Source organism: Buteo buteo, chromosome 19, assembly GCF_964188355.1.
Source record: "Buteo buteo chromosome 19, bButBut1.hap1.1, whole genome shotgun sequence".
Classification (NCBI taxonomy): domain Eukaryota; kingdom Metazoa; phylum Chordata; class Aves; order Accipitriformes; family Accipitridae; genus Buteo; species Buteo buteo.
Genome location: NC_134189.1, coordinates 9,454,018 through 9,478,770, shown reverse-complemented (window position 1 = coordinate 9,478,770; position 24,753 = coordinate 9,454,018). Strand labels below are relative to the sequence as shown.

The window sequence follows — 24,753 nt, the reverse complement described above, 5'->3', positions numbered from 1 at the left end:
GACTTGCAGAAAGCCATGAAAAAGTGGACACTCAGTGCTCTGTACTTACCTTCAGCAGATCACCAGCTATGACTGCCTGTAAAAGTGCTGCAGAAGACAAACAGAAAACTGTTAGGCAGAAAGCGTTATGCATGTAGCCTCACAGCTGAGAACATAGCTCACAGTATGTGCAAGTTAAGACCAATGCCTCAACCCACTTGCATTCTCATATACTATCAAAACCAATGCGAATCCTGCACTGGCAGGTACATGGACGACTGCCCACGTTGCACGAAAGCTGTAGGGACATCGAGCCAGCATTTCTGATGCTGCCCTGGAACTGCATGCTTCTGTCTGAATTTTTGCCTTGGGACACTTCAGGGATCTTTCAACAGTGTCCACAGGGTGGGCCCAAGTCTCTGGCACCTGGGCTGTCACTGAGACGTCAATGTCAAACACAGAGAACCTGAAAGCATCCTCAGACCTCTCAAACTTTATTCATACTGACGGTGGAGTGGTCAGTCAGTCTCAAATGCACTGAGAGTCTCAAGCTGCAGATGATTAGGTGGCAGAATAGAAATTTCTTAATCATTATTTGTATTAGAAAAACATCTTGACATGCCAGTGGGCAGCAAGTCCTCCAGGTTTGGCAGGCAGGGTCAAACCCAGAGCAGGAGCCAGTTTCCCCCCTTTTTAGCCTTTGTAGTTTAAACAGGCACAGAAGGAAAGAGAGACAAAGAGAGGCAAAGTGAACAAAGCCTTACAGCAAGGCAGGGCAGAGCTGCACACAGAGCCGGGAGCTGCTCACTACCCGCTACCGTCTGCCGCGTGCCCGTTAAAAAGAAGAAGCAAAAGCCTGGGACTCTGTATTGCCCTACGTATAGGCTGCATTCAGCTCAAAACACCATGGTGGCAAGTAACCACAAACATGAGAAGTTGTTACAAATCTACTGCTATGCAGCTATTTCCTCCTTTTTTCCTCCCTCTCCCTATCATGATATATATAGTAAAAACAATTATGAATAATCTTTCTGGGAAAGCACTTATTTGGTTTGCATCTTAGAAAAAGCATTAAACATCTGCCTCAGTTCGTACTTCTTCAAGAGTGCCTAAGCCCATTTCTATCTTCGAGTCTAGGCAGCGCAATCAAGTTAAGCATTTGCTCAAGTGCCATCCTTGATAAGGATGCCGAAAGCTCATGTAGGGAGGAACAAGGGGAAAAGAAAACCATGGTATAGCCCTGCCTCTGAAAAATAACACACAGGAAACTATGCAGCGTGAATGCCATGAGGAACTTGTTACGGCTTCAGAAATGATGACACATCCAAGCCCAACACTGCAGAAGAGGAAGGGTGTGCGAAGACGACTCGACAAATGTCCCTTTCTTTGAAAACACCTGGGGTTGTGCTTGGCTTTCTGGTCTCAGCAATGCCTCATGCCCTGACTGTGCAGCAGTGGGAAAAGCAAAAACCCAGTCCAGCAAAGTTCTGACTTGGGAAAGCAGTAGCAGCAATCCTTGTAACACTGGATTTAGGGCAGTTTTGCAGTGACCATGAGTTAAACTAAGTCCTGCAAAACCACCTGGCATCTGTGGGAGCAAAGGCACAAGGATTTTGGGAATGCAAAAAGACAAACATCAGCAGGTAAGAGCTAGAACTGGAAAAATACACGTACATCTTTTCTTCAGATTTAATTTTCAGTGGTTTACGTCCCTCTGTTTTTTTCCCAATAGTTCTAACACTGGCTCAGCCCAAATTAATAGCAGAGCAGAATTTAGCCCTTGTGTCATTCATTTTATCTTTTTCCTCCTTTTTTTCTGATCTGGTTTCACTGCCACATTTATTCTGTGGGCTACTGCAGTCTGGACTTGCATAAATGTTTTGCTCTCCTCGCACACACAAAAATCAAATGAACTGGTGACACTAGCTTTTCATTGCCTTCTACATCCAGTATTTTAAGACATGGCTTCCCTGAATTTACTTCCTAAGAGGCAGAGATACATTTTCATATGCAAACCATGCTTAGGATTATAGTTCAGAAAAGACAGGGGAGAGATCTAGAAAACTATGAAGTGAAAAGAAAAGCCTGGCAAGCTGTCAGAAATCTTCTACATTGAGTATCCGTAACCAGAAGTTGGTTTGGTGATAAGGCTATTAGGATAAAGCAGCTCTAAAACACATTCAACATAATTAGACCAGTCTTTTCCTCTCTTTCCTAAGCCTCCAATCCAGCAAAGCATTTAGGCAGGTGCTTAGCTTTGAGCTAATCACATTCTTTTCACCAAGTCTACCTGCACACTTAAAATTAAGTGCTTAGCTAGAGTAGAACCTATTGCATAGATGAATACATTACAGATCAACAAAACCAGCTGGCATAACAAGCAGATTAGACTACAGTAAAATAATTCAGTGCTGTAAAGCCAGGATGCTGGAAGACTTAGAAGCTATTGAACTAGAAGTGGAGAAAGGTTCTTTAGAATAGGGAACACATTTACATAAACACATGAATATTGCTTAGCACACTAACCCCATAAACCCAAATGGGCCTGCTGGGCATATTGAGGAGGAGGGTGAAGATGGCAAAAATCACCTGGTGGTTAAAGAGGTGGTAAAACAAGCAAGCAGATGGCATTGACAAGAGAGAGCAGACTGAGAAATTGGACAAAAATGCTGTTAACATGCAATGCCAGGCTAGCTTAAAATTAAAAACATTAAAGTGAGAATGGTTTTATTTCTTCTGAGAAATACTGCACGGCTGGTGCAATATATAACATGAATTATGCAACTGTTTTATCATATCATAAAATACCTTCAGGTCTTAAAGATGCCTCCAAAATTACTTGATTTAATAAATATTTAAATCAGGTCATTATTTTCTCAACTTCTCCTAAGACAAGCTTTTGTCATGACTAGTAAAAATGTTTTATTACCTTTTTCATTTATTTAGCAAGCAGATTTATGGCTGATGAAAGGTGACAGCTTGACAAGACTGGAGACTGAAGTGCTCTGTCCATATAATGAGGAAGCACTCAGTCTGCCGCGGTGGTAGACTCCCCAGGCTGCCTTCTCGGCGAAGCTCAACCCTCTCTACCAGCACAGCCCTGCAGACAGCCCCTGCTCCATCCCTGCTCCAACCCTGACCTCTCTGGTGAAACTGCCAGCAAATGTGTCACTCACTGCCCAGGGTGATGGATCTTGACAGAAACAATTACCTGCTAGGATATGGACAGCCAGAAATGCAGACTGTGTATGTGACAGCTACTAGAGACTAGCAACTTTTAGCTTCCACTGGGTGAATTTTGAGATGAGGTTCTAACCACCCCTGTGGGCCAACTTGCAAAAGAAATCTCATTTAAAAAAAAACAAGCAAACAAACAAAAAAAAAAAAAAACAAAAAAACCCACCCCCAAACAAACAAACAAAAAAACCCTACAGAAAAACCCCCATACACTTGACTTATAAATTAAATATTGAACAGCTACAAGTGGATAATGCACTAACAGAAAAAAAGCCACGTTAAAAAGGCTGCTAATTGAATTCTGGTAATGCCGCAAGCTAGTGCAGCTTAAGACACAGGAAAAACACCTACTAGTACATCCACACATGCCAAAAACAATACCTTTCCTGTGGTATGCATCACTCATGTTATTTCTATGTTACTGTCCACTGTTTCTACTGGAAACAGCTGGTTTTATTTTATATTCTAAAAATATATGTTAATGTCACTGAGTTATAATAAACATTTTTCTTTCCCAGCTATAAAATTAACCTACTAAATCACAGTCGCTCTCTGGTTCTGCATGTGAAGTCAGCAGCATTAAAACAGCGCTGCAAAATCAGTCATTAAACACTAGGAAACAGAAAACAAAGGAGTGAGGTATTTGTATCCAGTGACTTCAGAGGCTGCAAGATGCCTAGGAGACCTCACAGGGCTGCCTGGATGGTCAGAAGAGAAAATAACCCTCCATAGAAAGCAACCTGGCTTCCCTGCAATAGTTCGTGTTGCACATCTCCCTCCAGACTACAGAAGTTCTAGGGAAAATAACCTCCAACTTGCAGTATCTAAATTAAGAGCCAAACTAATAAGAGAGGGGATCCTTCAGAATGGCATGATGCCAGGAGACACATCTGATCCCTGCGAGAAGGACCACCAAACAAGGACAAAATGGGGGGTCCTCCTTTTAAAGGTTTCCAAGGTATGATAGTCCTGGGACCAGGCAATGCTCACAGTCTTAGAAATTTTGGGAGCTCTTTGTATAACATACAGGTGCAGCATCAGAACACCTCATAAATGTAAGGGCTAACAAAGACAGACCTACAACTGCAATATGTCAAAAGAAAGCAGCAGGAGAGGTGCAGAAGTCATAGCCACCATCTTGCTCACTTCAGAAGCAATGAAAATTCGCAGAAGCATCACAACAGGTAAGGAAAACCTCAACCAACAAGTACTCCTTCCCTTCTGCCCTGCAGGAAAATTCTCTATTGATCCCAAAGCTGCTGATCAGTTTAACACCAAGGACATAAGCAGGGCTCAGCACCAGGCTACTATCATGCCAGAATTTTGCTGCTAAAACACTTTCAGAAAGAACATGGAGAAAAAAGATCTTATAAACCCTTGTAGGTGACATCTCAGGATCACAAGGTTCTTTGTTTAAAGTAGGTAGACATGGAAGATATTTAATAAGTTAGTTAAATAACCATTAGTGAGTCAGTGAGGGGAGTTGGCTTTCACTGGAAAGGATCTCAAAGAACACTACAGTTCTGCAGTCTGCCACTGTCAGTGGTACAGTAATAATGTGTCTTTTTACGTGAGTAAAAGTTATTCATGAACAATAAATATCTTCCAGGTTTTCCACTAGGGCTATACAAACTAAGCCACAGCGAACGCTGATAAAAACATATGGCTATTTTGAAGCTTTCACCATCACCAGGCAATTCTTTAGTGAGGGTCTAAGAACTGTCACTTGAGGGAGCAGAATTATTTAAAACTATGTTTTAAAGTATAAGTAGCACAAAAAGGAGTTGTCACATCAATGAGTAAGATGCAGCCAGTCTGAGATCTATGAATGAAATGCAGTGTGAGAGCAAAGTATTATTTGCAATAATACATCTTACCATGGGATAAAAAATACCAGGCTAACAATGCATCTGATCAGTATATGACCATGGAAATTAAGCACATGGGAAATTATGGCAGAATTCAACTACTGTAGCACCAAGAGAATTAGGGCTCATAAAATCTTTAGCTCTTTCAAAAGATACAGTAAGGCAGCTGATGATCTGAAGTGATCAGGACCTTGTAAAAACCTGATTTATCAGGCAGTGCCTGCAACTGTCCAGCCCTTCCTAAGACACTGATTCAGCACTTGGAATTGATATGCCATCCGCATTTCAGTGCTGGATGTTTTTTACTGGTTAGAGGCAGCTAATGAAAAATATTAGACGTTAGAGCTTTGGTGTGGGGTCCCCAGAATTTGAGACTCAGTGTCCACCACCATCTCCTGCTAGATTTGCTCAGGGGAATGATTAAGGAACACCTCATGAAATACTGCCTTGTTCAAACCTTGCTGAGCTGATAATGAAGAAGAAACTGCAGCAGAAGGTGACATCATCAAATTTCTTGAGAGTTATTAAACTTAACTTGGCCTATCATTAGCTTCCAGAACATTTCCAGCTCTTTATTGCTGTTGTAGACTTTGTGAAATTAATAGTCAGAAATTTAAAGTAATTACTGCTTTACACATTGAGAAGTTAAAAGCTGACCCTGACTAGAAAAGTGCTTTTACGCAGCTGGAGTCTTCTGAGCTGTTAAAGATCAGCATTACAGAAATGATAAGAAAACAAGCCCTCATTCTTAATTTCCCACTAGTTTTATAGAAATCAATAATAACTTCTATTTCAATCACTAAAAAGCTATGCTCTCAAGCGAGTGTGAAGTCCATATAGATTATCATTCAGAAATACATTCTTTTCTCTGTAAACAACAATTTGCTTGTAATAGCTTTGTACAATCCAGTAAAGATCAAATCTAACATGAAAAACTGACAGTAACATAACTTACCCAGAAATGTACAGAACTGACTTTTTTCTACTCTAACCACGATCTTCAACCTTGGCCTGCAGATGAAAGGGGTGAAGGACACCCCAGGGAATTGGTTTGTGGACTACTTCCCTTCCAAGACATCTATGAAAAACAAGCATCTAAGATACAGAGCTGTACATACACTTGACATTTCTGAAGGGTCTGCCAGTCCCATAGAAAAGTTTTAGGCATCCATGGTGAAGAAAGGTTGCAAATCTCTGCATTTGAGCTTTTACAAACCCTTTACCTCTTCCCAACATTTAATCTACTTTTACAGTTACAGACCCACACCCCCCTTAAGATATGTATGCCAAACTGTCCACATAAGTGAGAAATTAAATTACAAAATTAATAACGCTTTGTTGGAATAACTGTGAGCTCACAGGTCTTTGATCTACAGACAATCTCAAGTGTCACCAAAGCTGATGATGCTTAAACATTTCTCTTTGAAGCTAAGCTGAGTGGAAGGAGCAATTAAATGTTTCTTCATGTATTTTATGCACCTGCAAGTACTGGAAGCAACTAAAGAAGACCATGAAAAAAAGTAAACAAAAGTTAAGCCTTGTGGGTTGAGGGGTCGAGGGGTCTCCCAGATGTTGGCAAAAACTCCAGAAATAAATGGTTAAATCTTTGTGTGAGTATAAGAGAGGCAAAAGGCTAGCAAAAATAAAAGCAGCAAAAGCGAAACATCTACTGTGCACACTTGCTTGAACTTCTGCACAAGAAAATCGCTGCTTCTGTGTTCACTGAAAAAGGACAAGCAGATGTCAAAGAAAAGAAAAAAGCAAGCTGGCACTGAAAAGGACAAACATCAAACAGCTTTCTGACTCTTACAACCAAATTTTCCCCCTGACAGAGTGGGGCAAAGGTCCCTGAATATAGGCTAACTGGTTGGGCCAAAAAGCTGCACCAAGCCCCTGTAAGGGGACTCACCCCTTTGTAGCCTGTTATTATAACAGCGCACAACTTACGCCAAGATAAGGACACAAAGATTTGGTCCTATCAAAACCATCAGGACTGAATTTTTCCTTACAGCTGTGCACAGGAAAAAAAAAAAGTCCGTTTTCATGAGAATACCCTGTAAATACAGCTGGTGTACTGGTGGGGAATCTGCCTGATCATAAAGCTTAGTAATGCTGTTTGATGGCAAGACTCTTGGGTATATCCGAGTCAGGTGTTAACATCCATCCTATTTTCTTTTTATTCTGATTTTTACCTCCACATTGAACTAAAGCTGACGTACAGTAAAATAAAAAAAAATTCTTGCACCAAACAGAAGAATATTTTTGCACAATTTTTAAACTTTGGTGCTGAGCAATCAAAATGGAACAGCTTCAGCAAAAAGATGGCTAACGGACCAGGAGAATCAGTCTCACATTTCAATGCTTAAGAAAGAGGACACATTATAACTAAACAAGGGGCATTTTGATGGGGAACTTGATTGCCTGTAAGCCTACAGAGACATCAACTCATAAATGCAATTATAGCTTAAAAAGAAAAAAAGTCTCTCACTAACCATTTTAGAAAGTCTAGCCTTCTACGTCAGCAACATCTCTTTCTAATCTAACATCAGCCATGAGAAAGACGATGCTGGCAGTCTACATCTGAAGCAGCTGCCTGGCGTGGGAACGGGGAATGGGGAAAGGTTCCTGAACTTGCTAGAGGAGTTCTGCCTCAGCCTAAAGACTGCATGAGAACCATGATGGAAATAGGACAGCAAAAATACCTGCAGTTTAGAGGCTTCCTGCCTAGAACATTGTATCTCTCATGCTGGCTAAAGCAAAGACTCACTGATTTTTAAAATTGTTCCAAACTGTATGTGTTTGCGGCCACTACCCACTGCCCTAAAGAAACAGGTGGTAAACAAGATTTCCCCACAGGATTTCAGCTTTGGGAAAGGCTTAGGCTTCTTAGGGAATCTGAGAGCAATGGCAGGAGTCTAGGTAGCTCACGACAGCAGTGCTGTGAGGCACTGCTTCCATGAAAGACAACCCAATAAAGAGCCTGAGAGCACAAAATGATCCCAAGAGACCAAGAAAACCGACAGTGCGGCAACCTGCTGCAACCAAAAGCTTAAAAGCACATCAGCTGAACAGTAGCCAGACACAAACATCTGATGACTATTCAGCAAGGGGAATATTGTGAAGGCCTTCACGCAGCATCTCGAGCTAATCCATCTGTACAGGAAAACTTGTGCATAAGCACACATTCTCCTGTGGTTTGAGAGACACTTTTGAAGCACGCTGGCCCTCTGAATAAGACTTACCTCAATAACATCTATTTCTAGGATTGTGTGAAGAGCTAGAAAATCTTTCTAAGCATTTGTGGGTTGTGCTTTAGTTACAAAAGCACCACATCCTGCGCAGGTTCAAAGGAGAGAACTGACACAGGTTTTGCCTAACTTGGGAACAAGACAAAAATTTTAACATGCAAAAAATCATCTATTACTCAGGTGGTTATAAATATGCTTTACAAACCTTTTCCTTTTAAGGATTTTAGATTCAAACATCAGACAGCACCAAACCACTGTTTAGAGAGGGGGAAAAAAATAAAATAACTACACAGGCTTGCTGGAGGGAAAGAAAGTCTAAATTCTCACTTACACAGAAGTCCCTTCATACAACTCTGGAAGGATAAAGAGGCTTTCAGGCAGATGTAAATTACACTCAAGCTGCCTTTAAGGCCCTATTTGCACTGTCAGAGTAGTTTAAAGGTACTTTGATGCCAATTAGAGTCCACCCTGAATTGTTTATGTGGCACTGGTGCTGAGCTGAGAGTGAAGTTGATAGTTAGGAGTGGAAGTATTCAGACCCTAATGCCGAACTTTTCCTGCAAGACCGTTTAACACAGATTTACAAAAGGAAGGGATGACCATAAAGAAAAAGGACTTCCTTTGTAAATGGTCCAAAAAACCAAAGAACAGTTGCAGATAAACTAAGTACCATGTGGCAGACTTCATCGCTTTTTTCCTTTCCTTTTCCCTACCACCATTTTTATTTTAAGCCAAGACAGGAACAATTAATGTCATTTTCAGGAGTGATGTGGTGGAGGAAAATGTCTCTGATCAAGCGAGAACACAAGGCAGGGAAGACTTTGGCTGAGTAATGCAGCCACTTTATCTACAGAGTGGCATTACTTTGGCAGGAAGAGAGTTCTAGGTAAAATCATTAAGCAATGGCTTATTTTTTATTTAAAAATAAAAAGGATAGCAAAAAAAAGGAACATTGTGGGCCGCACTGTTCCTCCTCCTTCCCTGACTTGGTGGGCCATTACTATCAGGTTTTTGCCACTGCAGGGCTGGCGGCAGTGCCTCTGCCTGGTAATATCTAAGCAACTCTTCCTCAACGAGCTAGGGCTTCACAGTAGCCCTGTAAAGAATCTGAAAGTCAGTTCAGGCATTTGTTTTCTGGCCAGAGTCTTTGGTGGGTGGAGCGAATTGTTTTCATGTTTTTCTTTAACAAATTGTCACTCTCATCTGACCATGAGCAGCCTCCACCAGAGACAAAAAAAAAAGGAGTGAAGTAGGTTGCAAGGTTACCCAGGGCTTCTACTTGAAAATAGGTGCCCTGATTCAGACAACACATTCCTTCCTCCTGCTTCCTCCTGAGGGGAAAAGAATAATGGCAGTGGCCATCTGGAAAGAAACGTTTCCCAGTTTTCCTCTATTACTCATTCAGATGCCCACATCTGCCAGACCTCTCCCTCCCAGCTGCCTACTGACCCCTCAGCCTGCTTAGATATGATGAGATCTGGCGTGCAGGCACCTTTTAAAGCTTGTGGGCAGACAGGACCTCCCTCAGCCTTAGAGAAGTGCTCTGACAGAATGCTTTCTCTTGCTATGGGTACCATGGGTCTGCACCGATACCAGCCTCTGCTGAGCTGAGAAGTAAATGAACAAACTCAGAGCAGATCCCCAAGCAACTGTTGGCTCAGCTGGCCACAGACATACTTTCAAAACACTATCCAGGAGGGCTTTCTTCCCAAAGTGGCTAATTAATCAAAATAAATACCTGCAGTCAGGAGCCCCCCCACCGTACTGTCTTTGATTTGTTCAGAGAAAGCATTCCAAGACATCTCAATTTGTTGCTACGTAAACGGCTGCAACATCACCCTGAAGAATACAGCTTCTCAGCTGGAGCTGTGTGAATCCATCCTCTCTCTTTTGATGGAATCTGTGTACAAAACAGAGGTGCCTTTTTTTTTTTTTAAATTCTACCAGCACAGAGGTGTTTGGATTCACCTGTAGTACCCTGCTCGTCCTTTTATTCAGGATGGCAGGATGCTTAAAACACTCTTGAGCTGAATGTCCCTTTGCAGACTGTAACTAGCAAGACTAGTGGGCAGTAGCTCCAGAAAGAAGAAAGGAGGTTGAGAGACTGAAGTCCATGTTCCCACAGGCCACCAGAGACAAGAGGAAATCCCATGTATTGGAGGTCCCAGGAAGCGTTCTCAGCTCTTGTGCTCTTTTCTGGGGCTCCTACAGCCACCTTCCTCCTCGCGTGGGTTCAGTCTTCCTCTCTTTAAAGGAGCAGACAGCACTGGAGCAAATGCTATAATGCACAGGACATTCTGCCTCCAAGGCAGGAGCAGATATTGCATAGCAAAGCATTTTGCTGTATGGGATAGAGCTGCCACTGCCTTCCATACACATGCTTGTTCACTCGCTACCTTATAATTCATACAGCAGTTCTCTCCATCCAGAGGGGCACCTAGAGACAGAATTACACCTCCCACTCCAAGCTTCCAGTTTGAACCTAGGCCAAGTAATCCCTGTGGAAAACTCTACTAATAGAGGCTAATTTGAAGGTCACCATTATAAACTCACTTCACTCCTAATGCACTCCTGGCTCTACACAAATCCCTCCTAAGGGCAGGATATCCAGACTGGATGACTCTAAGTATCATCATGGAACCACCATCTGCCAGAATCTGAAAGACCTTTGAGTGTTGCTGTTCGTCTTTCCAAGCAGAAAAATCGTCCCTCGTCTTCATCTGTTGTATAATATTAAGACATTGTAATAACCAACTGTCTCCAAAATTTCTCCTTTAAATATATTTGCCTCTTGTCTTAATTTCTCAGTTGTCTTCTATTCCCTCATTAAATTGTAGGAAAAAAAAACCCAAACACAAACACTGAGTTTAATCACAGCAAAACTTGCTAGAAGTTATGTTGATGCAGCAAAAAATCATGTCTGCCAGAAGCAAACAACGCAAAAAGCTGAGTTTCAGGGGTTTAGAGAGAAACAAGAAGAGCAAGAAAACAGGGACATAAATGTTTGGAACTTCCTGTCTCCAGATCAGAATGCAACTCAGATACATAAGGATTAAGTACTGGGGTTGACTGCTACTTGAGGTGCATTAGTATAGCCACTTAAAACTTTGAGTAGTTCCATCAAAGGCAAGGTTCCTCTGTTTGAAGTTAGGCAAACCAGTATTGAGTTGCATCAGCTCCAAGTTGCCATTAGATAAATAACGTGCCAATGTCCACACACCATTAATAGCACCACTCAAGAGTTTGCTGGTATGTTTTTCAGAACACCGAAATGGAAATGGAACTCATTGTACTTTTTTTGAAGAGCATTTCCCTCAGTTGCTCAGGTGATGATGAAGAACAGCCAACTCGGTCACACAGGGTAACCAAAGAATGGTAAAGATAACCCAATGAAGCTAGACCAAAGGCAATGTAAAATGTAAGATTATTCAATGCATTAGCATAGTTAAAATTTGTAGACAGATTTCTGCAGGCTGTCTGTGAATAAGAGTGGGCAAGGCACGATCTAGCATACATACAACATACAGTGCAATACTGAAAGGTGCTAGATGAAGGAAGGGTTTGGTAAACCTCAACCATTCACCTAACAATAATCAGGCAATGACTGTACTGGCCAGGCGATGCATTAGAGTCTGCAAGTCTGCATTCCCGTCACAGTACTATATCTGATCTAGAAACAATAGATATGGTTTCTTCAATAACTTCCAATAGCTTCAGACCTCCTAAGCATAAGACCGGGATTTTTATGGAGTGAAAGTAGAGCAGGTGGTACCATTCACTAAGAGGGGACCTGCCTGTCCCCTCCTTCATGACATCCACCAGGTCTTCTGCGGCCTTGCCACTTGCCATTGTTGACTCTCAGCCAAAGACAGACCATTGTCCTCCAAGGCTGCAGGGCATGTAACTGCACCAGGGCCCACGCTGCTGAGCAGGTAACCCTTCCGCTTCATTCTTCAGAGTCATCACTTTAATCCCCTGGCTAAACTACTATGCTTTGGTATTTACTTAGTTTGTTCCATTTTGTCAGTTAGGGAATTTGGAGATTAGGGGTTTTGTCTGCGCTGCTTCTGGTTTGTTTGGTTTTGTTTTTTTAATTATTTAAAAAAAAAAAAGAAAGCAGATGATGATTCCACTCTTTAGTTATGTATTTCCTAACTACCTGTACCAAGAACAGACACACAAACCTTTTAAAATCTTTAAAAGGTTTGGGTTTTTTCTTTTGAAGTTTGGGATTTTCTAGCAGTACTATTTCCCTTTCTGCACCGATTAAAATGGCTCTGTTTTGTAACTGATAAAGGTGCCCTTAACACGTGTCCACAACAAGGAGCATTGTGTGCTGTTACAATTGTTCAATAGATGCCCAGTCCCAGACAGATGGTGCTTTATCCTCACCCTCTCTTCAAGACAGCATAATGCATTGTCCTGTCAGGGATTAATGGAAGTGCCACTCACATTTGATGCTAATTCTGGTAGCAACTCTGTTACTACAGTACAGATGCTACAGCTACTGCTGGCAACTAATGCTTGAAGCAGGCAGCCCACACTGGAGGAGAAGCAGGACATTCAGAAACCAAAGTGAGGAGCGCAATGCAAGAGTCTATGCAGAATTGAACCTCATGGTCAAGGGTAAAGAGACATTTGAAAAGGAAGACAAGGATGATGGAAAGAAAAAAACACAGAGAAGCAGCAGAAGAGAAATGGGAACTGAAGATTAAAGCAGACAAAACGAAGACCAGGAACCAGATGGGAAGTTAAAACAAAAGATCCAACACAACAGAGAAAGTGCCTTTTCTCAGTAATGGCCAACACATCACATCATCAGAAAATCAGCACTAGAAATGTGCCCCATAATAGAGAAGAGCAGCTGAAACACAGCACGTAGAGTGATGCCAGTGAGGATATGTTATTCTACAGTTGGATCTTACCCCACTGTGCGCCCCAAAGTATTACTGCCTTATAAAACTATATATGAATGTTTAACATCTTGAATGGGCACACAGTTGAGTACTCATTGTTAATTAAAATAAGAGTCTCAAAACTGACTCCTGGATACCTACTCCAAGAAAAATATACCAGGAGAGGTCTGCATAAAGACCACAAAAGACAGGCCAGTCAGAGATAAGTTTTCAGCTGGACCCTCTATTTTTCATTTAGATAAGAGATTTCAGAACGAAGACTAATTTGAGATGCTTCCATACGTGCATGAAGTGGACTGAGAAGCACCTAGGTTCAAAAGAGCTTGTGCTACAGCACTTTTTTCACATTTTCCTTCTGGTACTGTGCTCATTTACCATGGTCTCTACGTGGCATAGCGGGAGAGAGGAAATCCAAGCACTGGACCTCTCTTTCTGAAAAGTCACTGGGGCATGGAATATCTTTTGTGTTTGAGAGAAGCTCCTACATATTTACATGGATGACAAATCTAGTTAGATAATCCACGGTCACAAAACACAAAACTTCTAATAACTAGCACTGTCGCATCACTAATTGGTCGAGGGAACATAGGACTTTCACTCTGCATTTCGGAGGAGGTTTCTTATGGGAGAAAGGGAAGAGAGGGAAGGAAGAGGCTATTCAGAGATGTTTATCAAACCTGAAAAGCCAGACCCTGGCAGCAGATGGTAGATGGCAAACAGGAAGATTTTGTGAGAAACTAGAACAGTATAAAAATAGTGGAAAGGAGGAAAGAATTATGACAGCAGGAAATGCTAAAGTTTAAAGATATACAAGGAAATACATTTACACTGTCTGTTACTCCATTAATAGATAAAAATGGAGCAACAGAATAAATGCAAGGGAAATGAAAAAGCAAGAGCAGTCTATCACTAATAAGCTTATGCACTAACAACCAGCCTGAGTCCAGGTCTTGAAATAGTATATTAGGTGATAATGTTTTCAAATTTCTTCAGACAGCTGAAGAAATGAGGTATACTGTCAACTTCTCACAAGTCTCCAGTAGTTTATACTAAGAAGCTGTAGTTGTGGTAAAAAGCAGGTGAACTATAAAACAAGAAGACTACCTTTAGCTCACAAAGTCAATGAGCTGTAAATCACAGGAAGTTGGTAGGGTACACCAGGAAATTAAAACTGTATACTTCTGCCATTCTCATGCTCTTATTTGTCAGGGGATCCACTGCTATTGGACACTGGGAATGGACTAGATATATCTTTGGTCTGACATGTTTGTCCATTTTTATGGCTTTCTTTATAACTTTCTTTACTAAGAAATGACACATGAAGGACATGGAAGAGAATTTATTAATGACGTTATGTTTGATAGCCACTATACTGGACTAAAAAGATCTTGGCTGGAGCCAAGGACAATGTAGGTTGATATCTAACTAGTCACTCCACATTCCAAGTGAACATACTTCAGTGACACAATTCCAGGGTCAGACCTCCTTACGTCTCCATTTGCAACAGTCCTTACTATTCCCCATCTGGACCTTTCTTGAATAATCCTTATTGTATTGTCCAGAAATTTTGCTGATTGTGTAACTGTATACAGATTGAATGCCAGAAGAAAACAGATATTTATTTTGTGTCCAAAATAATATTCCCGATTCAGAGCTACATGATGAACTTTCTCCTCTCTGTTACAATCTCCCTTTTTTTTTTTTGCATTCCTTGTGCAACTCTGCCAGTGCAATTACCACCTCATTTGTAGTACAATTCTGGATTTCAGTACCAATGCAACCATAGTTTAATGTACTCTAGAGGGATATTCATACCACCTAGCTCTAACCACCTAAGTCGGTCAAGTTATTAACCAACTAGTCACTGCAAACTCCCTCTTTAGTCCATAGGGAAAGATCAGATCCTTCAGTCTCCTTCAGACCACGTATATTACTATAACCTGCAACTCTTGCTGCTCACGCCATGAGATTTTTACATGTAGAAGCTGCTAGCTGCACTAAATTCCATACTGTGCTACCAAACTGACTTTAGTGGTAACCCAAGCTAACGTGCGTTCAAGCCTCTAAAGCATAATACAATCTCCTCTGCTACGAAGGTGCTGTCCTATAAGAGCCATAAGAGATCAGCTCAACTTCACAAAAACCATATATCATCCTTTAAGCCCACACATAATTTTCCATATGTGAAGCCCTATGCAATTGTGTGAATAAATTGCAAACACTTGCAGTAGTTCCATTTGGCTGAGCAAGATTCATTTTACAAATAGCTCAACACAGGCTTAACTTTCGTCAGCCCCAGCTAATCAGCTAGATAAACAAGCACTTGATGTCTAGGGGTGAACAACGTCTGAGCAACATCTAATTTTCATTTTTACAAAGTAATTTTTCTCCACCACAACTGTGTTAAAACACAGCTTACTAGTTAGTCTTTAGTCTCATTTTTAATATGCTATTAATATCTATAAAACAGATCTTACCTTGATCTTCTGAAGAGACTGGTGACCTGGAATAAAACAACAAAGTCCAGTCAATCTTTGGTATGAAAAGGCCACAAATAAGGTTCAGTATCACTGTGGGAAATGGGATATAAGGAATTTGAAGGTTTTATTCTTTATTCCTTAGAAAAGAGGGCTGGAAGCATCTGACAAGAAAAGAGCAGAAAAGGGTAGAGACCTACTCGAGCAGCAGGTTCTGCAGACCAGAGTGGCTGTATGGAGTCACGTCCATAAGGCAGCTGTCAGCTGTGCTGTTAAGCACTCATGCCAAGAGTTTCTATAGGTACTTGGCAAAAAACTTATCTACTACTGTTACTGTTGGAAATAGCTAACATTACTGATGAGAAAGCCCTGATCCTCTAGAGATTATTGAAGGGACCATAATTAAGTGTGGGCCAGGAGAAAACCTCACAACTAGGGGTGGTTGAGGAAATTACAGCTTCATAGGAACTCTCAGTCATTAAGGTGGCCATTTTTCTTACCATGAGTCAATGTAGTGGCTTGCATTAAACACTAGTCATAATTAATAACACTTCATGCCATCTTCACAAAAGCAACTTAGACACACACACACAAAAAAAAAAGTCTGCACAGATGTAAATACAGTAAAAAGCAACATAACAGCAGCAACACAAGAGTTACAGGATACCCTAACCAGTGGCTTAAGCCTCTGATAATACTCCAAGAGAACGAGGGGTTGTAAATCATGAGGGACCTCTCAGTGCCCCTGCTGATGAACAGAAGGGCCCCACTGAATTCCAGGGATTTGTGTCACAGTTCCCATCACTAAGGATCCCAATCCTCATCGTTTTGGTCAGCACCCACAACAAAGGAACATAAAGAGATGTAAAGTATCGGCCCACCATTTCTCCCTTTGCTGCGGTAGCTTGGCTTAGCAAAACTGAGGCTAACTGTACAGCCAAATCTGGGATGTGCCTTGGTTATTTAGACCAGATTGACACATATAGCGGATTAGACAGTTGCCTCAGCACTTCCCCAGCAAAGATTTTCAACTGCATATATAGCCTTCCCACCCAGGTAACAAGGAGTTTGTTCCCACAGTGAATGGGGCAACCCATGCTTCCTTTCCAAGATATATTTAATTTTGCATCAATGTATAAAAATAACAAATTACTAAAGATTTAAAAATGTTAGTGTTGCCAGCAAGAGATCAAAGCCGACATAAGAAAAGCAGCCACAGAGGGGTGAAGGGAAAAGAAGGAACAAAGGGGAAAAGAGCACATGTATATTTAACTGAGTTGGCAGGGGATGAGTGTTGGGGGTGGAAACAAGGGTTAGAAACCCTGGATTTAGAGGAATGAAGAAGCTCAGGAAGGAGTCACGATCTCATTCCATAACAGGGGTCTGAAAATAAAGGTTGAGGGATTATAGGACATCAGAAGCAAATATGCAAATAGGTAGATGCAAACAGGAAAGGTGGAAAGAAAAGAAGGAAACTTTCCTAATGAGGTATGCAAATTTTTAGTTTCAAAAAAAAGAGAGAGATTTGCAAAGAAAGAGAGGAAAGAGTTACAACACAGCTGGAGTAATGGTCACTGTGAAAGGAAAAAATGTGATTGCCTAATTACAATTCTGACTGTGCAAGAAGCCAATGTGTCTGTATGGATCAGAATTAATTAATCCTCTACTCCCATTAAATCCCTTGATTGCTGCTGAACATCCTAGACATGTATCCTGCTCTGCTGCCAACCAGGCCAGCTCTGCCCTTGCACTTCCAGCCGTGTCTGTAGAAATACAGTAGGAATGTGGGTAACCCAGAGGATTAGCAGGCATCACCAGGACTCTGTCCCACTGCTTTAACCAGTTAGTTACAGGCCTTTCTCCACAACCCCCAGCAGAAGGCCTTCTGAAGGTCAAAACTCAAGACCCGGTGTTTCCTACAAGGTTAAACAGTGCAGAACGAGCCATATCAAAAGGTACAAATTTTCAGGTATTTAAAAATATTTTTACATGCAGGAGTCATGCCAGGTCCCTTAGCTCACGCATCCTGACTCTCCACCCATTGCTAATGCAGTATCCCACAGCATCAGTAGAATTTATTCCTCTGTTTTGTTTCTTAATTGCACAGTTTCATCACTTTCAGATCTTTATTTGAAACAGTAAAATAAACAGTACAGATTATCCTATAATTTGGCTCTTCTTTATGCCTGGTAAAACAGATGTCATTAGTTCCTTAAAGCATCAACAACAGGAGAGACACTATTACAATACCACTGCCTTCTCGATTAAAACATTGAAGGGAGGGATGAAAAATATCTTTGTGCATATTTAGTGTGCCCCAAATTAGTAGGTATTTTTCAAAATACTGCTGCCATGTACCTTTGTTGCATGCCTTGAACACAGATGTTTGAACAGTAAGAAATCTGACAAGTACTACTGTTGTTACTAGCAGTGTTTTCATTTAAAAGGCTTCATGGAACTGCGTAGCCTGGTATCCTGAGAAAATAAGGTTTATATAATCAGAGCATCTTGATGTGTATGTATGCCCCTCTCTGCCTCACCCTAATAAAGTTTGAGCTTGTTGGCTCATTTCACCCATCGTTAACAGGGGGGTTGGAGACCCGATTCCTGCTCTCACAAGGAAACACGATAGCAGAAGCTCCATTTTTTTTTTACATAGCTGCAAAGCCAGAAAGAGAGGTTTTGAATATCTCAGCCACAGGAAAGCCTCAATGACAGCTTCCACCATTGGAGATACCAAAGGTTCAATCACAATAAACTAGGCTTCCTTTGGTGCACTACTAACAAAGTATTTTGGCAAAGAGTGGAGAGGACTCTCAAAATTCTCCTACAATTTCAGGCTGTATATTTTAGCAGGGGGAGGGATTTTCCAAACAGTTCAAGTACTGGCCTAACTACACCAAGGGGAGTCCTGCTTGTAACTATAATGTAAGGAAGTGAAGCTGCTGAAAAGTCCACACTAATAGTGTTGGGCATTTTATGCATTGTCTTATCTACCCCATGCTTATGAGAGGCTCTAAGGGACGAAAGAAAGAAAGTCTAATGACCTGCTCTAAACCACATACACTCACTCCACAGCCACAGGGGACTCTCCTGACAGCAAAAAAATCCAGTGGATGCTCATATTTCCGGTCACACATCTTTCTCTCAGGTCTGTAAGAAGTGTGAGGGATATACTGTGGCAGCACTGGTCACCAGACGAGTGTCCTGAGAAGGGAGGATTCTCAGCTGCTAACATCCACACAGTAACCATCTATCTAGCGCCTGTCAGCTGCCCTCCTAATAAGATTCTAGCTGTGTGTTTGACTGTCATAAAGAAGCAAGTTATCATTCTCACAACCTCCATGCCTTAAAAAAGGCTAGAGACAAGTCAGAGATACTTCAAGAAGAACTAATAAACTGCCAAAATCTGTGGCCCCACCTGGGTCAAAACACTTTGCCAAATAAAATCTTGAAAAAAATTTAATTTAGTTAAACTAAACAAAACAAATCAAACCCCTAAAAACCTTCAGGAAAAGGTTCAGGCACTGCAATATCCTGTTCTTGGCCATTTCAGAATGGAATTGCTTATTTTTTATAACAACTGTTACTTTTTCTGTTTTTATCTTGGTGTAAAATGAACTTGTAGAAAGAAAGGCTTATCAAACCCCCCACCTCCCCAAGAGAGTAAAGACAGGCCAGATTGTCTATGACTGGCTGCATTTCCGGAATCATAACATTAAAGTAGGTCTTCTACCAACAGTGCTCTTTTCCCATGCGTAAGCGTGAAAAGGAAGCCCAATTTCAAACATTTTCACCAAAGGCATTAATCTGGCTTTTCTCCTGCCCTGGTTTGACAGATGCTTCACAAAGAGCTATTGCTGTAGTGACTAGTTAAAGGGAAGACAAATATTACTGTGACGATCGGGAAAGGGATCAGAAGGGAGGAGGAGGGGAAGTACGTTATCATCTCCATTTGCTTTCCATGTTGTTTGTACCCCTCCTTTTGCTATAGGTCCCTCAGTAGTGTCCTCCTCCTGTGGCAGAGTGGTGAGCTCTACCCAGAAGAGATAACAGCACTTGGCAGCCTCAGTCTGCAAGGGGAAGGCGCACGTTGCCTCTTCCACCACTCCCTATGCAAGCAAAGCAGTACCTTTTCTGCTTAACACAAAATGCACAAGGATCTCCCAGAAAACGAGGTACACAGATTAAATAGCCTGAATAATAACATTAAAAGCCCCTAGTCACGCATTCACTAGAAGCTTCCAGCAAATGGGAAGACTTATGATACTGAAGGCATGAGACATGCCCACCTAAACCAGCACTGTACCTCAGAGTTAATGGTCTGATGCAAAGCTCACTGGAATTTTTCCGCTCACTCTTACAGGCTTTGGATCAATTGCTGGCAAAAATCTAATCCCCAGTATAGCCAAGACAGCTTTTGGTATCATGCAAGCCTTCCCCAAACAGCCAGACACTCACAGCTGTTTCCAAGTGCACTCTCCAATGTGCAAGCACTAGATTTATTCAGCACTGGAAGGGTGGAAGAGGGAATATTCATTTCTAAGGAGGGAAAGGCAGGGACCGTCACAATTTCAAGCCTAGTCAACTGAGGCTTAGGAACCTAGAGAAATACAGCCAGCCTCCAGCAGATGAATTCTAACAAAATTTCAGCAAATGCGTACATTATTCATGAAGACAAAAGCCTCTGGAGAAACAAACCCGGAGCTGATGTAAAGCAGCTATTTTAATCAATAAACCTGTAGCAGAAACCATCTGCACCAGGCCTATTTAAAACCATCCATTTACAATTTAAAGGCCAAATAACAATCTGTGTGCAGCAATTCTGCTGGTTTTTATGACCATTCTCCTTTTTCCCTGCTTAAGCAATGTATTTCTGCAAACTTTCTTATTCAGTCTGACAATAGCTGCCTGTGATGAGTGGAGGGAAAGAGCTTTCAGATTAAACCCATTCTTTCTCATTTCATCTGTACATCTCTTCAGAAATGAAAGTGGCATCCCTATTGGGATTTATTCATATATTCTCTGTTTGTAGTCAAAGAAAATTTTTAGCACATAAAGTATTTTTAAAATAAAGGTGAGGAAACCCCCTCATTCAGCAATCTGCATCAACACCTGTGGGACTGGTGAGTCCCCTGCAGTCCCAGCTGCAGAAAGTGACTCATATCTTACTCACAGAAAGGCAGAACCGCTTGCTTTCTGGTCCCTCAGCACGTCCTTGGAGGGACCCAATAAGAGCTAAAGATAACGCTCAGCGGGGGCATCACCATTTTCTGCCATGGCACTTGATAAAAAATAAAAGCCCAAGGATTACCGAGAGCTTCCCCACACTTTCACTTTGACCCTATACATGCCCAATTCAGTGACTTTGACAGGCTGAAGAAGTGGGCTAGCAGCAACCTAGCAAGTTCAACAAAGGCAAAGTCCTGCACCTCAGGAGGAATAAACCCATGCAACAAGACAGGCTGAGGGCCTAGCACCTGGAAAACAGCTTTGCAGAAAAGGATGCAGGGTGTTAACGGAGCACAAGTTGAACATCAGTCAGCAGAGTTCCCTGCGACAGCGAAGGCCAATGACATACTGGGCTCTATTTGCAAGAGCACAGCCATAAAGTAGATGGAAGTCATTTTTACCCTCTACTCAGTACCTGTGAGACTTGAGAACATGACAGATGTTGACAAACTGGACCGAGTTCTGCAAAGGGCCACAGAGATGGTGAGGGCATGTGAGGAGAGACATACGAGGAGAGGCTGAGGGATCTGCGTTCGTTCAGTAAGAAGAGAAGGCTCAGGGGAAATCTTATTGCTGCCTTCGACTACCTAATGGGAAGGAAGGTATAAAGAAGACAGAGCCAGAGTCTGCTTAAAGAAAGAAGAGGAGAAGCAACGGTCACAAACTGGGACATGGGAAATTCAGATTGGATATTAGTAAAATTTTTTTTACCATGTGTGTGGTCAAACAGAGGAACAGGTTGTGCAGAGACACTGCTGAACCTCCAGCTTTGCAGATATTCAAAACTTATCTGGAAAGGCTATGAACAACTTCATCTAACTGGACCTATTTTGAACAGGGGTTTGTATCAGATGACCTTCAGAGGTCCTCCCCAACCTAAATTTTTCTGCAATTCTATGATTCTCTCTACAAAGCTTTCTGCTTTTACTATTGCAGCTTTCCTGTCATTCTTTCCTCTCAAGTATTTCTCATAGACAATGGCCATACTGTCTCACACGTGGGAAAATGCTGACTAGCAATGCTCCCTGAATCTAAAAAATTCCATTCAGGTAATTTATTATTTTGCAGAAATCCATTCAGACATGTCCTGTTAATCTGTAATGACAACCTGAAGAGCCTAATTTTTTCTAATTCTGCTAAAGGCAAAGATCAGTACTTTTTCTAGCATCTCTGTAGCTTCATTCTGCAGCCTCAGCCTTTACCTGCACATAACCCATTGCCTCAGGCTGTTCACAAGAACTCCAACATACAGGAATGTAGCTTGGGGCTTTGCAGTAAAACAAGGGCAGCTCAGATGTATTCCTTGCTGTGTCTCAGGCATGACTATGTCCCTTATATTTTTCCATATCTTTTCTCATTACGGTATAACTTTTTATCTCTTACCATTTCTCTGTCCACTGTAGAATGCTTTGAATGAAGGCTTGGAACACCACAATGCAGCTATACCTGAAGTTGTACTGACACCCAGAGGAGTTGCCTGGGAATTGCTGCTTAACAAGGGAATAAAAGATTTTGCTGCAAAATCAGCTGTAAACCTTAACAAGTTTAACCTTGATTTAAAAAAGAAGAAGAAGAAGAAGAAGAAGAAGAAGTGAGAGAGATGTTCTAACATATTCATCTTGAAAAAGACAGTTCTACCTTGGAATCAAGGTCAAAACATGACCTAAGAATGTTGGCATGTAATTTCCTTGAAAAAGAAGGTATTTCCAAACAACCAGCAGGATCACTGTAGGGTGATCAGGGGTTGTTTGTTGTTGGTTTGTTGTTTTGTTTTTTTAATACTTGGCTTCTCTTTCTCTTATCACCACATGACACCAACATATCTCAGGGGAATGCAAGACATTCATTTTGAAGAGGGCCTGATCCAAGCTTCTTTGAAATGCTATTCTTCCATTTCCAGATTTGAATTAAATCTTCAAAATCCTCACTGACCTACCTGTCAATCACTTGATGAATTTGGGGGGCAAAAGACAAAGGAAAGGCAGTAGCTGAGGTGGCTCTGACCCTAAAAGAAATAAAGTAAGACCTAACGACACCATGTAATACTTTGGCAAAACAACAGACTGCATGTCAAGGGACTGGATGCTGTTTGAAACTGCTCTTTATTAAAAAGACCTGGGACAGGAACTAAAGGGGCTGGGCCTATACACTGCTTTAACATCCTACCTGAAAAGCAAAACAAAATGTTAGGTGCAATCAGGTAACAAATCATCTGACCCCTTTTCTCAACAACAGATCTGGGTACTTTTATTTTTTCCAGAAAAAGATTAACCCAGAGATCATTTTGCTATGACTTTACCTTATAAATTATATGACTTTAACTTATGAATTATATATATGACTAACTTATGAATTATTTTTGTAACCACAAAGCCATGACAGCCACACTGCAAGCACATCAGATATACTCTGATTCAGAAGTCACGTCCCCACTTGGCCCTCAGGCTAGACGGAGATGAAGCACATTAGTTGCTTAGTATCTCAAAACATCACCCAAATAATCTTAGGCCAGTTTGGGTTTCTAAACAACCTAGAAGCTACCCTAAGTGGTGTGTTTGTTACCACAAAGCAAACCAGTCACTCCTGATAAATAGCCTTTAGTGGTTTGGGGAGGAGAGAGGCTGAAACACAGGTATCCCTCAGAAACAGATTCTTGCAATTATGTTCAAAAATAAGTGGCCTGATTTTAACAAGTGGTAAGCACTAAGCAATCCTCACTTGCTTGCCAACTTTCAATAAAAAAAAAAAATCACCTCAGTTAATGTGCATAACACACAGGTCCTTCTATAATCCTAGGCAGAGCAGAATTGCTGAGCTCTTTACACCCCTACTATAAAATAATTAATGAAGAATAAAACTTATAATGGGAGTTTCAGATATGGTTTTGTGCTGCACTTTCAGACGCCTGGCGCAGAAACAAGAATCTAGAAGTCAGGGTTACACTGGCTCTAAGCCACCTCTGGCGCTCTGATTTCAGCTCTTGGCACAATTTAGCCAGGTCCATCTGTCCCTGCTTGCCCATGGGCATCAACAGTGCCAGGAACCTCAGCAAGGCTCTGTGTTACAGCCCCGCTCCTCATGTATTTCCCTCCCTTGCACATACCTCTGTGCCAGAACTGCTAAACGCTCGCTCAGTCTCAGCTACCCAGACAAAGCTGGGGGTTTGAGTGCTCCTTCCCCAGCACAGAGGAGCAGCAGGCAAGCAGGGACAACTTTTCTCCCTCCCCATTGGAATGCTTTTAAGCTTTCCGACGTTTCTCCTCTCACCCAAGAAATGCTTTAGCAGGCATTTTAAGAAGAGGCAGTACCTGCTACACCCTTATATATAAGCCCGCAGCCGGGGGACAGGGCCACGCACCCTAGACATGGGAGAGCAAGGGCAGTCCCCTGCAGAGCAGCCATGCCAAGATGCACAACCAGGGGAAGAGGCTGCCTGTCCCTCAGCAGTTCTCAGGCGAAGTGAAGAATCTCTCCCCAACCCAAGCATATTAAACTCAGCCCACGTTCACAGGTACTTTCTGTTTCAAGCAACATTTTCCAGAAGAAATAAGCTTCTTTCATGCATACCTCCGCCGAGCAATAACAGCTCACCAATATATTTTTCAAGCAGCCCTAGTGAAAAACCTCACTTTTTGTTCAATGAGTCAAGTGAAGGCTCACGTCAAAATATTGCTCCTAGCCTCATCCAAACACCCTGAACTTTGCGGGTCTAAAATACTAAATTGCAAAGCTCAAAAGATGACCTATTTTCACATGACTATGCTTTGTCTCTAGCTTTTTGCTGCACGGTACTTTG

General features: G+C 41.7%; 1 protein-coding gene across 1 annotated transcript in view; it reads right to left on the bottom strand.

The window, feature by feature from the left end:
* Positions 1 to 24,753, bottom strand: part of DGKI (diacylglycerol kinase iota) — a 175,232-nt gene that overhangs the window by 13,032 nt on the left and 137,447 nt on the right. Inside the window, exons 28-29 of the mRNA XM_075051054.1 lie at positions 15,726 to 15,751; positions 50 to 87 (exon numbers count right to left, since the gene is read on the bottom strand). Coding sequence (XP_074907155.1) covers positions 50 to 87; positions 15,726 to 15,751 — 64 coding nt within the window. The remainder of the gene's footprint in view (positions 1 to 49; positions 88 to 15,725; positions 15,752 to 24,753) is intronic.